The sequence below is a fragment of the Anastrepha ludens genome, chromosome 2 (genome assembly GCF_028408465.1).
Source record: "Anastrepha ludens isolate Willacy chromosome 2, idAnaLude1.1, whole genome shotgun sequence".
NCBI lineage: Eukaryota > Metazoa > Arthropoda > Insecta > Diptera > Tephritidae > Anastrepha > Anastrepha ludens.
In genome coordinates this window covers 176,513,718-176,529,179 of record NC_071498.1, presented here as the reverse complement: position 1 = coordinate 176,529,179, position 15,462 = coordinate 176,513,718, and the positions used below count along the sequence as shown (strand labels likewise).

The 15,462-nt window shown below is 39.8% G+C and overlaps 1 protein-coding gene across 2 annotated transcripts in view; it reads left to right on the top strand.

The window, feature by feature from the left end:
* LOC128855915 (uncharacterized) overlaps positions 1–15,462 on the top strand; it is a 311,903-nt gene that overhangs the window by 248,034 nt on the left and 48,407 nt on the right. For both annotated transcript variants that reach the window (XM_054091156.1, XM_054091155.1), the window contains one exon: positions 3,358–3,532. In XM_054091156.1, coding sequence (XP_053947131.1) covers positions 3,358–3,532 — 175 coding nt within the window. The remainder of the gene's footprint in view (positions 1–3,357; positions 3,533–15,462) is intronic.

The window sequence follows — 15,462 nt, the reverse complement described above, 5'->3', positions numbered from 1 at the left end:
TAAATATGTATGTACATATGTACTGCACCAAATACAGCCGTACTGGTATTTTTCTGAAAATTACTGCTGTACAGTTGCTTTATCGATAAAGGATCGAAAAATTAGCAACTGCCGATATTATCTTTTAAGCAATCAATTGAGTTATTAGTGCACTTTTATCACAAAAATAGATAAGAAAAAAAGTTTAAAATATAAGCAATGACCCCGTAGAATAAACTGTGATAAGATTAATGAAATATCAGAAGATAAGAGGGCTTGGAGAGAACAGCTCGAAAGGCAGTTAGTTGAATTGCACCCTGCTGGAGGCCGAAGAATAGGACGCCCGAGAAAGAGATGGCTCGAATACGTTGAAGATGATCTTGCAAAGCTGAACGTTGGGCGGTGGAAGGAAGTAGCCTTAGATAGAGACGTCGGTGGGGACAGCTTGTGAATGAAGCAATGGTTCACCAAGAACTGTGATGCTAAGAAGAAGAACCCCGTAGAAATTTGCAAACTCCAAAAAAAAAAAAATACTCGCATTTTATTTTATTTTAAAAATCATATTAGTGTGGACTGTACTAATCGATATCTCGTAAAGTTTTAATCAAACAATTTAAAGTTTATGCTCGTTTTCAATGTGATATTTCAAACGAAAAAATTATTTTGCTGTGTTTTGTTTGCTTCATCGTCGGTCAGCAGAAGTCAACAAGAGAAAATTCATATAATTGTATTTTTCAGTGTTTCTTTGATAAAGGCGAAAATACAAGCCAGGTCGCTGAAATTGTGAATGGTGTTTATGGTGCCGATGCTGTAACAGCAATTATGATACATGGAATTTTGGTTCTGTCGATTCCGTTCAGGCATTTTTGATTTGCAAAGAAAAGAATTTTTTTCACTTTTCAAAAGTGGTTTTTTTCATATTAAAATTTATTTTATTGATTTCAATTGTTTACGTATATCAGTATATATTATATATCAGAAATACTGGCAAAAGAATTTTTTTTTTTCAATTATAAATCCAGCTGGTAAGGCTGCTTTGAGATATTATATATTATAAATCTCTAAGACAAAAAAAAAATTGTAGTAAAAAGTAGACTTGACGCATTGACAGGAACTACTATAATATTATCGTTTGCAGCTTTGAAGTCAATAAACTAATGAAATGTGGTTACGTTGTTTTCTTGGGGGTTTGGTTTACAGTGGACCTTCCTGATTTAAAACCTGCCGCTCAATGTTAGATTTTATAACAAATATTAAGGAGTGTTATCGGCATTGGAAATCAAACATCTTAGAAAGAGTTAGGAAAGCGAACTTAGCTTTTTATGCCTGCTAAGAGAGCGTTAAGTAAGACCTTGGGAATTAAACCTAAGGTTGCTCATTGGCTTTATACAGCTGTTGTCAGACCCATTCTTCCATATGGAAATGTTATCTGTTGGTGCGCTATGCAGAAAAAACTGTTTCTAATTTATTGAATAAGGTGCACAGATAAGCGGAATTAGCACTATGTGGCGTCATGAAAACCATATCATGGATATCATATTGCATCTGCCACCGCTAGATCTCTTCTGCAAGTACTCAGCGGCCTGTTCCGATTTAAGACGCAGAGCGAGCTCACAATAGAAGACTGTCTCACATGGACATTCAACCATCTTAGACTCCTGTACGGATATTCTCAGTGATTGTGATTATCACCCTCCCATTCTCTGCTTCGAACGGAATTTCTTAATGAAAATCCCTTCCAGACTGGAATGGGTTGAAGAAGATCCATCACACAACACAGCCGTTAAGATCTACACGGACGGATCTAAAATGGGCACCGGTGTAGGATCAGTGTTAAATTGCGAAGAGTTTTTTATCAGTGAATTCTTTAAACTACCAGATCACTGTAGTATTTTTCAAGCGAAAACGCTACTCGTGAGGCCTTAAAATTGCTAAAGATAAACAGAATATCATCAAAAGATATCTCCATTCTATCAGGCAGCCAAGCTGACCTACGGACTTCGGAAGCATTCCAAATAATATCAAGGAGTGCCTTATATTGTCGCCAATTTCTTAATGACATGGCTAAACAGTATTATCTGATGCTGGGTTTCAATCCACAGAGATATGCCAGAAAATCGTAGTGTTGATTAACTTGCAAGAGAAGGTGCCTGTATGCCAAACATAAATAATTTTATGGGGTACCTCTCGCCAGATGTAAGCTTCTTGTTAAGGACGCACTAATCAGTTCTGTAAATCAAAGATGGATAAGTGTCAATACTTGTGAAATTGCTAGGCAAACATGGCCAAGGCCAAATCTATGTCTGTCCAAGAATATTATAAGATTTAGTAGACTTCAAATTAGGACCTTAGAAGGGTCCTCACAGGACATTGTCTCATAGGAAATCACGCAAGGAGGTTAGGCGTTTACATACATGATTTCTGTCCTAGCTGTGGGAATGAGGAGAAGTTGGAAACAATTCAACACCTTTTGTGCACATGCCCGGCTCTAGCCAGAAGCAGGAACCGATATTTAAGATCCTACTTCTGAATGGCTATCAATGATCTATACACTTTCGGTATCAACCACTTTTTACGCTTTGTCAATAGCTCGAGATGGCTCAATATGCGGTTCTCAACGGGCCCAGTTCGTGGTCTAAGTGGTATCGCTGTCTCTATGTGCGATGCGGCTGCAAAACCTAACAAATTCAAGTATGAAAACTATAGACCGATAATAGTTTTCATACTTGAATTTGTTTCCGACTGTCAGATTATTCCGACTGTTCTGGCTTAGGCTCATCCTGCTCATCTTTTTTATATGTGGTTAAGGTTTCGCTCAGGTATATATGGCGCATATGTTTAACAATTTTTGGGATGTAATTTATCTACCCCTGGAGCCAACTGATTGGCATAAACAAAAATATCAATCAGAGCAAAGTCAGTTACGGCCTGCTGAACAGTCCACCTCCATGCTGTTCAGCAGTTCGTTAGATTAAGTTGATCCAGGTCTTTTTTTCTTTTCATCAATTCACCTCGATTGTGGTCTTCCTTTTGCTTTATTTTTGTATGCATTCGCCTCCTGAATTTTCATGGGCTCTTGAACTGTTCATTCTCATAACGTGGCCTAGCCATGGTTCGTTCAGTTCATCATTCCATCGTATGCGCCATCGGTGCTTAATTCTAAATAGTCTATAGTTGTTGTGAGAAACATATTTTTCTAAGCTATAATTGTTTTTGTAGCCTCAATTAAAAATGTACCAAAAGTGCTGAGTTTCCATCTCATTGAGCCTGTTAATTTTAATATGTCATTCCCCATGATACTTTCCCTTAAACCTACATACAAATTTTATAGATGCGAATAAAAATTCTAACACATATTTCTACCTTCTTCCTTTACAGCACCATGCAAAACAGTGACACACACACAAAATTGGTTTGGACGCTCAATTATTGCCTCATTGAATGGACATCGAAATTTGTGCCACAATGTCATTTGCTGTCGAATACAGTAATAGCGGCTGGTAATTTCCTGAGGAAGACCAGTAATGAGGATGTCTATTTGTGTATATTGCATGTAAGTACCTACAAACATATAAATAAATGCATACTCGTATAATGACTTATTATTGCTTGAGCATATATGGGGAATGATTGGTTACGAACTAGTCTTCTTGTGAACATATCGTTTTTTTTTTCTCTCCTTGTTCACTGCTATCGAAACATATCGTACTGATATTTTGACTTTATCGGCCGTTCGTAATTAGTGTTCAATTGGACCAATTAGAATTAATTATTATTGTTGTTATAATTTTCATTGGACTTTGGTGTATGGCCACCTCCGATGTAGTCTATTTTGTTTGACCGTAAATACATAATTGCCCTTCCTCTCACTTTTTGACCCATATCACCAATGGATTTAGCGTCATACCAGCTGGGCGTGGGAGTCTGCGACCTGCGAGTGCAAAACATTCGCAGAAGATTTGCTTTAGCCACTCAACGTGCAGAGCGCGAATCGAAAGAGGCTTGTTTCTGTTCACCCTAGTCTTTTGAAATGATAACGAAGATTTCAATGTCCAGCGAGAGTTGGCAAGTCCTATCTGTCTTGTCGAGTTGTAGAAGACTATTAGATGTTCGTCTAGAAGAGAGGACAAACTGTTTGGCCAGCCTCTGTTCTGGACTTTCCATCCAGTGGCTTTTGAACTCTTTGTCTTCCCACTCGTTTAAAGTTTCTTTTATGTGGGCTTTGGTAAACCCGAAAAAGGGTTCTGGTGCATGCAATTTCGATATAGCGCCTTATTTTGCTAAACAGTCCGCCTGTTCACTGCCGGAATAATATTCATGTCCTGTTACCCAGCCCAGTAAGACGGTGCTTACTTCTCGGTGGAGGACAGGGGGGCATCTCTTTACGAGTTTAGATGTTATTTTGTGAGAAATTTGGCTGTCGGCTATCTGGAAATATCGAGTTGAGCCTCGAAGTCTCTTCCTGAAAACATTCTCTATCGCAAATTTCTATGCCATGGATATCCGCTTGAAATATTATGGGATAAACGCCCGTAGGTATCGCTCTTTTAAAGTTCAGCTCAAATACACCCGCACCACCATCCTCAAATTTCGAAACCCCCTGTGTATCAGATTTGTGAGTAAAGTGCACTCGACTGAATGCATCCGTGGCGTGAGTTCTATTGCCGTAGTTAAGCCATTGCACATCAATTAAAGCAATTTATTACATTTTGTTCTCAGTAAATGACCAGCAAGTCGTTTGGGTGAAAAACTCCATGTTTTACCAAAATGATGTGGGTAGTCCGAAAAGGAGTCGTCGCCTTGGTAAAAGCAGCATCTAAGGGAGATTTCTAAGTGAGGGTTTTGTGAAGCACCACACCAAGGTATATTGCTTGCTGAGAAAACCTGATCCTTATATTCCCTAGAGTCGGTTCTATCACGGAAAGGTTCCTTCTCCTGGTAAATGACACTAGGATTATCTATTTCAGATTTATGTGAAACCCTTTGTTGTCACTACATTTCTGTGTGATGTCCAGGACTTAATTTATAACCTTTTCATTTAGAGTTTTTCATCTGAGATGGTTGTTGAGGATGTATAGAGATAAAACACTCAATCCTTACTGTTCTTTCAACATATGGCCACCAGTACGGAGCTGTATTCAAGCTCAACTGGTAGTAGTCTTGGCAACGAAGTCTGCCCGGAGACTTCAATTTGGTGCCACTGGGACCAGGAGTCCTCGGAGTTGGTTGTTGGTTGTGGTACCTATAACACCCACATGCGGGTAGAGTCTTTTTGGCTCGATGTGGAGTTGCATTGCAACCAGGGGCCGGAACCATAGTACGACAGAGGTTCAGATAGGCCTCGAATCCCACCAAGGTGGCTAGTGCCCATTCCACACTACCAATTGGTACTGCCTTTTGGTGTGCTGATCAACGCATTGATTTGATCCGTTGTGCTCTTCAGCACCATGAAATCAGACCGTCGCCGGCAGGTACCCACGTAAAAACACACTGGACGCTGTCCCTCTAAAAATCCCCCAGGATTAGAATTTGCCCGAGGTAAGGTATGCCTGCCGTAAAAGGCGATTGAAACCTAGGGTTACCAGTCCGTAAGCAGTATGGAAGCTCAACTGGTAATCTCATGGGCTACAAGGTCAGACTGAAGACTTAATCTTGACACCTCGAACAAATAGGAGCATTCACAGTTCGAGCTGAGCTGTTCTTAGGACGGCCCTTCGTGGAGTTTGGTGGTGGCTGTGGTTAATACCTAAAATGCGGGTAAACATTTTTGGTGATTGATGCGGCGTTGCATTGCAGCTGGGTGCCTGGACCCATAGGGCGGCAGAGGTTTAGATGTGCCTTGAGCCCTGCCAAGGCGGTTAGTGCGTCCAATTGGTTCCAAGACCTGTTGGTACTTAGAACAATGTATAAATACTTTAGACAATAAATTAAAAAATAAAATATCAGATAAATATCTTGGACTCTGATCAGCATAATTGATCCGTGCGCTCTTCAGCGCCGTAGGTTTAGACTGTGGCCGGCAGGTACTCAAGTTAAAAAGTATCAAACGTCGCTCCTCTAACAAAGCTGAGGACGGAAATTTCATCATATCAAAAGTGATTAGTACAACTTAAAATTAATTCTTTTTCGTGTGGTGAAACTACTTTTTGAGTGTTTTCTTTAGAAGAAAGAAGGAACTGCTGCTTTCAGCTGGTTCAGTCGATTTGTAGTTAAACGAAATTGCCGTTTATCCAAAGACAAGTTATTTACAGAAGCTAGTGAAACTGCATTCTAAGGAGGTTCACGTGAAACGCTATTGGTCGGTGGCGTGATATCCGCTATGAATTGTTAGTTGACTAATGCATTGCATATAAAAATGTAATTAGCTGAAGTAATTCAAGGTGATGGAACGTAAAAAAGAATAAAAACACTTATAACACCTTTCTGGCGACTGCTTACTTTCGGACTAGTTACTTTCAGACTAGTTACTTTCGGACTAGTTCACATTGCAACTAGTATGGTACTAGACATATGTGCCACCAGATAAGCTTTTACTACTTTGTTGTCCAATTACAAGTACCAACTAATACACAATTCAATATACGAGTATGCATGTACACTCATTGATGTGAATGACGCACATATGCATGCATAATCATAGCAATTAAATTTTATGAATATGTATATCTGTACTTGTAAATGCTTAGGGATTACAAATCGCAGTCACCATACACACGGCAGTAACTAACATACCGACCTACTCTTGCATATGCAGAGACCAGAGAGACATATTCTCAACTGCACTTCCGAACTCATTCACATTAGTAAATGTAAATATCAAAGTGCGCTCATACATGCATACACACACACACACATAGTACATTTCGACATTCATACATTTCACTCTGCTGTGAAGTCGTCTATGCTACCCAATCATTTGTTTGATTGTGTTTGTGGAAGGAAATCCAATTTCAACCACAAACTTTTAAATTCCTGCTATGCTTTATAATTACCACAAGCGAAATAGCAAGGAACTGCTGCTAACTATTAAGTGAAGGAAAGCAATAAAGGTATTAAATTGAAAAAGCAATTGCAATTAAAGAATGTGCATTTAAAATAAAACAAAAATGAAAAGAAATCACACACACACTTACATACAAAAAATATGCACATCAATTTATGAAATTTCACATGTGCGGGTCTGTTCAATTTTCCTTGAAATAATCCAATAAAAGACAATGAATCAGAGAACGGAATTCACATTTTTGTTGTAACAAAATCTATTTACGATATAAAACCAGTGATTAATAGTCTTGCATTTGTAGTGATAGGTAATACAGGGTGGATTTTAGATCTAAGGTTTATGTTTAGTTTTAACAACTCAAATAATTTTCTTGTTGTGTTTTATTTTAGTCCACAGAAATCAGTCTACAAATCTTTCAGATTATATATTATTAAAAACATTTTTGATTATTTACAATAGTTTTAGTTTTAGATTGTGTTGCAATTGTTGCTTGAAGTTATATAAACTTAGACTTACTTAGACTAAAGTTGTGATATCCTAATAAAGTTGTGGCAGAATAGAATGCATTTCACCATTGGCTCATTGCAGGCACAGTTGGCGCTATGCTGTTGATATACTCGTACATATAAACGACCCTGTCTTAAATTGTAGCGGTTTGTTTGAAGTTTAATTCAACTCAATAGTTCACTGCTTTTTATATTGGAATTTAAAAGATTTTATACACAAAGACAACCGAAAAGTAGATTCGTCTATTTTCAAGGCTTCACAGTCAAATCGATTTGCGTCTGCCTATACCCTATCAGAAAGTACCGGGAATGTTTAAATAAAACAAAGCAGAGTTAAATTTCAGGAAATTAGGTGTATCACCTTCAAAATATGACCCGTCTGAAGCAACAACACACGCTTAACCCAGTCCTCCATGCACTCCTGGTAGGCCGACAAAGGGATGGGCTTCAGCTCCTTCGTCGCATTCTCTTTGATTTCCTCTATCGATTTAAATCTCCTTCCGCGAAGTGGTAACTTCAACTTGGGAAACAAAAAGAAGTCGCACGGGGCCACATCAGGTGAATACGGTACTTGCACGATGGTATTTACTTGGTATTTGGTCAACATCAAGCAAAATCCAAGAATTGTTTGCCCACATTTCCGGTCGTTTGCGTGGTACAGCATCTCTCAAACGCTTCAAAATGGATAAATAATATTCTTCTCATTGACTGTCTGGCCCGATGGAAGGTACTCATGGTGCACTACGCCTTGGCAATCGATGAAAACAGTCAACATCACCCTCCCGATACTTTTTGATCATAAGTTATGTTGTTGTTGTTGAAGTAGTTGAATATTTCCACTGAAATACTCCTAATTAGTGACCAGCACCGTTTTACTACCACTGTCCTCGGTTGATGATGTTTTTTTTTTGTTCTAAGTCAGATCCATTTAGTGAGGTCCAAGTATAGCAGCAAATTCTTTATCTCGATGTCTGAGATCTCATTGATTTGCTGCAAGAAAGGCTTACCAAAGGAGCGGAGTCGTGCCCTAGCTAGCCCTGAACATTGACATAAAAGGTGGAAAAGACTTTCCTTCACCCCTTCTGCATCACAGCTTCTGCAGATGGGATTGAAGGGGAGGTTTAGTCTGGCAACATGCTCCCCTACTTTCCATGCGTGAGATGTTTGGCCGGGAACATCCTAACAGGTGGTTCGTCCTTTGGATTTTGTGTGAAGGCCATGTGATTTTTGTTGTAATAAATGTAGTATTTGCTTCCATCTTCTTTCGGCTAAACCATGATAGTGTGAAGCAATGGATGCTTTTAGTGTGTTCAGTGGGGTGGAGACTGCCACCGCCTCTGCTAAGTCTAGTGTCGAACCTTTTCTTGCTAGCTCATCCGCTATCTCATTACCCCGTATGTTCCTATGACCGGGAACCCATATCAGAGTGATTTCAAGCCGATGACTAAGAAATTCCAGCTTCTCTCTACACAGTAAGACCAGTTTGATTAAATGGAGTTGGAGTCCAAGGCTTTTATAGCTGCTTGACTGTCTGAGAAGATAGCTACTCTTGCACCAACTTCCTTACAGAGCTTTAGTGATTTGCATGCTTCTCTGATCCCTAAAAGTTCTGCCTGGAACACGCTGGCATAGTCAGGAAGACGAATTGACTGAGATAGGTTGAGTGGCTCCGAATGGAAGCCAGCTCCCACACCACAGTTCATCTTAGAACCATCGGTATATATTTCTATATCGTATCTTCCAATCACTTTCCCTTTGCTCCATTTGGCTCTCGGTGGAAAACATACCGTCAATTTGTTTCCATTCTTTTAGGAGCTGGTCCAGTACACATACAGCTATGGGCAGAGAAATAGCGCACTTCTCTACAATAATATACAATGATGATTACTTTTACTACATAGATGATCTAGTGAAACAATTAGTTTTGCACAAATCTATTTCTTTCTCTCTCTTAGCTTCACAGTCTGTGGTGGGCCATAGCTTCATAGCTTCATCAACAATCCTCCTCCAATTCAGTCTTTGCCCTGCCTCATTTGTCCAATTACGAACTTTCATCGCTTTTAAGTCTGCTTCGACATCATCAAGCCATCTCTTTCTTAGTCGGCCTCTCTTTTTTCCTATGATTGGGCGCAAAGTAAACACCCTTTTTTGGATTCTTTCGTTTAGCATTCTTATGATGTGGTCAATCCATCTAATCTATTTCAGTATTATGAAAAAAGAAAAGTATTTATTTTTCGACATCTACGAGTATAAGAAGCTCGAAAAATCGGAATTCATCACGGTTTGAACTAGACATTGAAATAGCGCACTTTTATCATTCTGCAAGAGAAACAGAAATTATTTATTTAAAATTGGCTAAATTTGTTTTTTAACTATGTTACCTGATTAGTATTTTTTTGAGTATTCAGTATTTTGTAAAACTGCTTCACACCTGGAATTTTCATTGGAATTTTTAAATTTTTTTTGCCGAACCTTAACCTTAGGGGGTTATATACAGTTAGAAGGCCGAAAAAACCGAAATTTTCCACAACTCTGAGAAAACTTTTAGGCATATTATGCTATCTTTTAACTGTATTTTAAAACCTAGTATTAATTAAAATATTTATTTAGAAAGGAGCTACAGCTGATCTCCAGGAGCTCCTCTCAAAAAAGAACGTTTTGCGGTGACCTCTATATCTCTGAACCGAATCCTCTGAAATTAAAAAAAACAAACAGATTTCGTTAAAATAATGTTAAATCTAGTAATTAATCGAAGGAATAAGCGAAATAAATTTTTTTTACAAAATGGCGGTTTCTGAAACAAAAACAAAATCGATTTTTGACCAAAATTTCGGACTTAAATTAAAAAAAAAAAACAATTTATCGGTGAGAAAAAATGTTCGATTAATTATTACAACATATATTTAAGAAGCTCGTGTTAAAATTAATGTCTCCTCGTTTTCATTGACTAAAAACGCCATTGGAAGCTACACATAGAAAATCAGGTAAAGAAGGCCAGTATAACCTTCTACTCCTATTAATCTATGTTCGGTAAAAATGGGGACTCAAGACACAGGTCGTGCTGTGGATGTGCAACGCAGTGGGTTTCCAATTTTAACGTATGGATGCCTGATTTGGTGGGAAGCTCTTCGGAAGGTCTATAATACCACTAAACTGGAGAGAGTGCAAAGGACTGCATGCACTGGCATCACCGGAGCATGTAGAACTTGCCCCAGTGCTGCCCTTAATGTCGCTTTTACACTTACTTCCCATCGACTTTCTCGTCATTTCCATCGCGGCTCAAAGTGCACTCAGCTTAAAGGAGGTTGGCCTCTGGAGGCAATCTCTCAAGGGGCATGGTAGCATTTTCGGACAGTATTTCTCCGAACTTCGAATAGTTCTCTCTATCCGCAAACTAGCACGACCCTAGGGCAATCTTTCCAAATAGGCAGGATTAGATCGAGGGGAAAATCTCCACCGAAGCTTGCACCTCTCTCTTCACTGACGGTTCTAATATGGACTCGGGAGTCAGAGCAGGAGTTTTCTCTAAATCGGCCAATTATCGGCCGAATACTACTAGTCTTTTTTAAGCATACGCCTTTGCGATGCTGCAGGCATGCAAAATGCTTAGGGAACGTGGGAGCGATCGAGATATTAACATTACCTCCGATAGTCACGCCGTGATCAAGGTTCTGACAACGCCATGGTGCCGACGGAAATGAGTAAACTCCTGTAAGGAAGAGATCAAATCTCCTAGGTGTGCAGGTAACATTTCTCTGATCTAGGTTCCAGGCCGTAGGACATAGAGGGAAATAAAATGGCTGATAAGCCTACCAAGAAGGGGACTGAAATGGCCTCAGAGACCTCCTACCCGGGCATCGGCATCCCCTGACAGTTGTTAAAGGGGAACTGCATAAATTATTTCTCTAGGAAAGCGCAGAAACGATGGAGCTCCATTTCTTCATGTGCTATTTCGACAACCCTTTGGCCCCAGAACCAAGACGGAGGGCTCAAAAAGTTCTTTGAACTCCTCGCCATTAAATTTCCAAACTCGTAGCTGTGTTTACCACCGGTAACTGGACGATCGGCACACACGCGGAAAAGCTAGGGTTCGCATTTAACCCCCATTGCAGAAGCTATGGGGACCTTTCAGAGAAGGAGACTGTTGAGCACTTTCTCTGTAAATGTCCGGGTTTGGCAGCTAGACGATCAATGTCACTGAGCGCTCCTTTCTTCGACAGCCTGGGGCAGAGTGCCAATCTAAATCCCAACAATCTTCTCCATTATGTCACGACATAACAAAACTGCTAAATACAATATGCAATGAAATGGACGACTACATGAAAAGGCGAGTGGAAGCTTGGTGGACTAATCTGATCACATGCAAAACAGCAAAAGTCATGTGTAGAACTAACGACAAAGAACTGATTCAATTCGTACTTACGCTCTCGCGAAAGACTGCAGAACTGTCGTAGGTATGCTAACGGGTCATAATCTATTGGCTGCACATGCTTACAAGATAGGTATTGCTAACACGGACAAATGCAGGGAATGCAGAGAGAATGTTGAGGAAGCTTTAGAATACCTTCTGTGCGTCTGTCTGGCATTATTAAAAACGCGTTTAAAATGCCTGGGAGCCTCACTGTATGAGGGTCTGGAGGACGTCTCAAAAGCGGATCTCCCAGCGCTGCTTAGATTCGCCAAAAGCGCTGACATCCGACAAGATGTCTACTTTCGGTATTCATAGAGGTCGGTCTCCATCTGGTATCGCTAGGGACCAAAAGGTCTTTGCGTGGCTTGTTGCCAACTAGGCTAACCTAACCTAACCTCTCCACTATGTCAAAAGTTCTGGCTGGTTGTCGATATCTGCCTGTTGGATGTCTTCTAATGATATCAAAACGCCGCTTCAGTGCTACTTGAGTGGTGCCAGACTTCAACCATTTCACTTTCCTATCTATGGACATGTTATAAATATGTCATATGTATAACGAACTTTCACTTTCTCTTGCTGAATTTTCATAGCTCAGTTTTTGTTTGTTTTGTTTTTGTTAAATAAATCGTTCTATAAAAATTATTGTTCTCACACAAAGTCCAAGTATACAAATAATTGTTTTCGCACAGTTTGCTATGTTGCTTTGGTGATTTCTTAAATTTTTTTATTAGCATAATTTTGCTTATCGAGAGATTTTCAAATAAGCCACATCGAAATCCTAACCAAATATTCCAAATAAAAGTCAAGCAAACTTTTCCAGCTGAATTTGTGTTATGACTTCATAGACTTCATTCCATGCAAATATAAACATAGCGCAGCACTTTAAATATTTACCTTTAACCAGCAATAATCGCGACGTACACACACACCCACACACACGCACACGCAGCAATAATGGGAGATGAACACACTTGGCCGCTTAAGTGAGTCCTTTTTCGTGTAACATCAGCAGTAGTTAAATCACTACGCTGCATTGACCATCAGCGACGCCCAAAAAAAAAAAACAACAAAAAATAGAAGCAAAGCCAACAAAAGAGAAATTCACACGAGAATGTTTGCATGTGCATATGTAAGTATGTGTGGGTGTATGCCAACTTGAAAGCTCGCCGTTGACTGAGCGTTTATTATCATGACTGCTGTCACAGAAACGCTACCCCGCCCGTCGAGCTGTTAGAAATCGAGTTTATGTGTTCGATAGTGTTGGACATGCATGTCCGTAGTTGTTAGTGCAGCCATTCTTTGCCCGCTATTAGATGCATATACTCGTACATATACATTTATGTGTGCTTGTGTGTGGAGTGCGCGTGGGAATGCTACTTTCGCTGTTTCTTGTTTCTTGTTTCTTGTTTCTTGTTTCTTGTTTCTTGTTTCTTGTTTCTTGTTTCTTGTTTCTTGTTTCTTGTTTCTAACAACATTCGCCATTTATGCCAAGCGTTCACTTTTCTGCTTTCCACTGTGTGCATACAGACATATAGAAACACACACATACACACATGCATATATAATGTACACACACTTGTATATGTACATATGTGTTGCCATTTGTGCTGCCATTTTTTCAATCTTACTCCTTTGGCACTCTGCGCCACTTACTTTTCTATTTTCTTGCCTTTTTGTTGTGACACTCCTTCCTTGCTGCTGTCACAGCGCCAACGCCATCGCCATCGTCACACCTTCTTCGCCCCTGCTGCCATCCAACATCAGCAAGCATTATTCGTTCATCTGTTATCCTTTTGTTTGTCTCCGTCACCCATAGCTGTCTGACTCTCGATATCGTCAGTTTAGTGCTTTGTTGATTTGCCGCAGGACATCGCTGCTTGACGAGAAGCCTTCTGCGGCGCAGCGACGTATGAATGACCGCTGTGGCCGTCGTTGGTGGTCAGTGGCCCAGTGCTGCTGCTTGTTAATTGGTTTTTTGATTGGCAATTTTCAAAACTAACAACAAAAAGACGCGCACAGCCATGCATACATATGCAAGTCTATGTATGTGTGCACTCATACATACATATGTAGGTATATATATATGTATATATGCATTTGTAGTCGCATTTATTTTTATAGCTGCGTATGAGAAATCAAAAAAAGGAGGCCAAAACACAGCGCGCTTGCCGTTTGATGCTGGTTGACTGGCTGGCTGGCTGGCCGGCTGGCCGATCATTGGGCGCTTGGTTGACCCTTGTTGACCGGAATCAATGCGTTGCGTTTACGCTTGAATTGTGCCATGACATTGCCGACCACCACGCACACTTGTCCAAATAGCCCCGACCCTTACACTTTGCCGAACAGGCGTGTTAATGTGTGCGTCGCATGGCTGAGTAGGCGGCGGCAAAAGCTAAAGTGAACTAACTGGCCAGTTAGTTGTTGTTAGTAGTTGTTTATTTGCGCTCACATGTCCCAGTGTGCATAGCTATGTATGTATGCATGCATGTGTGTGTGTAAGTGAGTGCTTTGTTAGTTTAGCAAATAGTTAAATAACACTTTGGGACCATGAAAATACCTAATGGACGTTGGTTTAATTGTGTGGATTATGGCAGGCTTGTTGGGCGACAATTAAAACGTAAAACGAAAACGCAAAGCGCAATAAGCAAAACAACATCCATTCTGCGTGGCTGCGTACATGAACAGCATAAATTGCAGCAATTAGTTGTAAACACTCAAGCATTGAGTAAATAGTCGTACAAGTACTTGCAACCAACAAAAAGTGGTTGTAAAAGTTTATGGAAATTTTATTATTTACATCTCTCTATGTGTGTGTGTGCCCAGCTGTATGTCAACAATGCACTGCACCACTTTTTGTTTTAATCTGTAAAATATTAAGAAATTTTCCGGTTTGTTTAATCTACATGAAATTTGTATTTTCTAATTTGAGGTTGTTGTAAAAATTTCCCCAATTTTAAGCTATTAACTTGGAACAAACACAAAGTGAGGCTTTTGTGTTCTTATTCATTTAAATTGAAAAAAGATGTACAGGTTGGCAAACCCTTAATTTACACAAACTTGCAAACGTTTGTTGTGAGTGTAAAACGATTTCATTTAACCGTCGGTAGACACACTTGGGTGTGAGTCACCCCCACAAATTGTTTGATGGGTTGTGGTTTATTTATTTCTAATATCTGGAAATATACCGTTAACTGTATTTAAGCAACACCGATTTTACACTTTGAATTCAGGCAGTAAGTCCTCCATCCACCCTTATGAATATTCTGCGCTCTAACATGGCCACACTTAGAAGCTGAACTGAGAGCAGGGACTCGGTGTAAACCCCGAAAAACCTGAAATAATTCTCTTTACAAAGTAACATGGAATTCCTATAGCCGCAAGTTTTTAAAGGTGTGAAGATTCCTTTAAGAGATAATATCAAGTACTTAGAACTCATAGGTATGGAGGTAGGTAGGTAAGATGGCAAGAGTACCGCAGGTACACGTCAAGTAGCACTTACGTGCCGTTTTGATACCATAATGTGGACCACTACCTATGAAAAGATTTAGGCAAGAGAAAAGCCG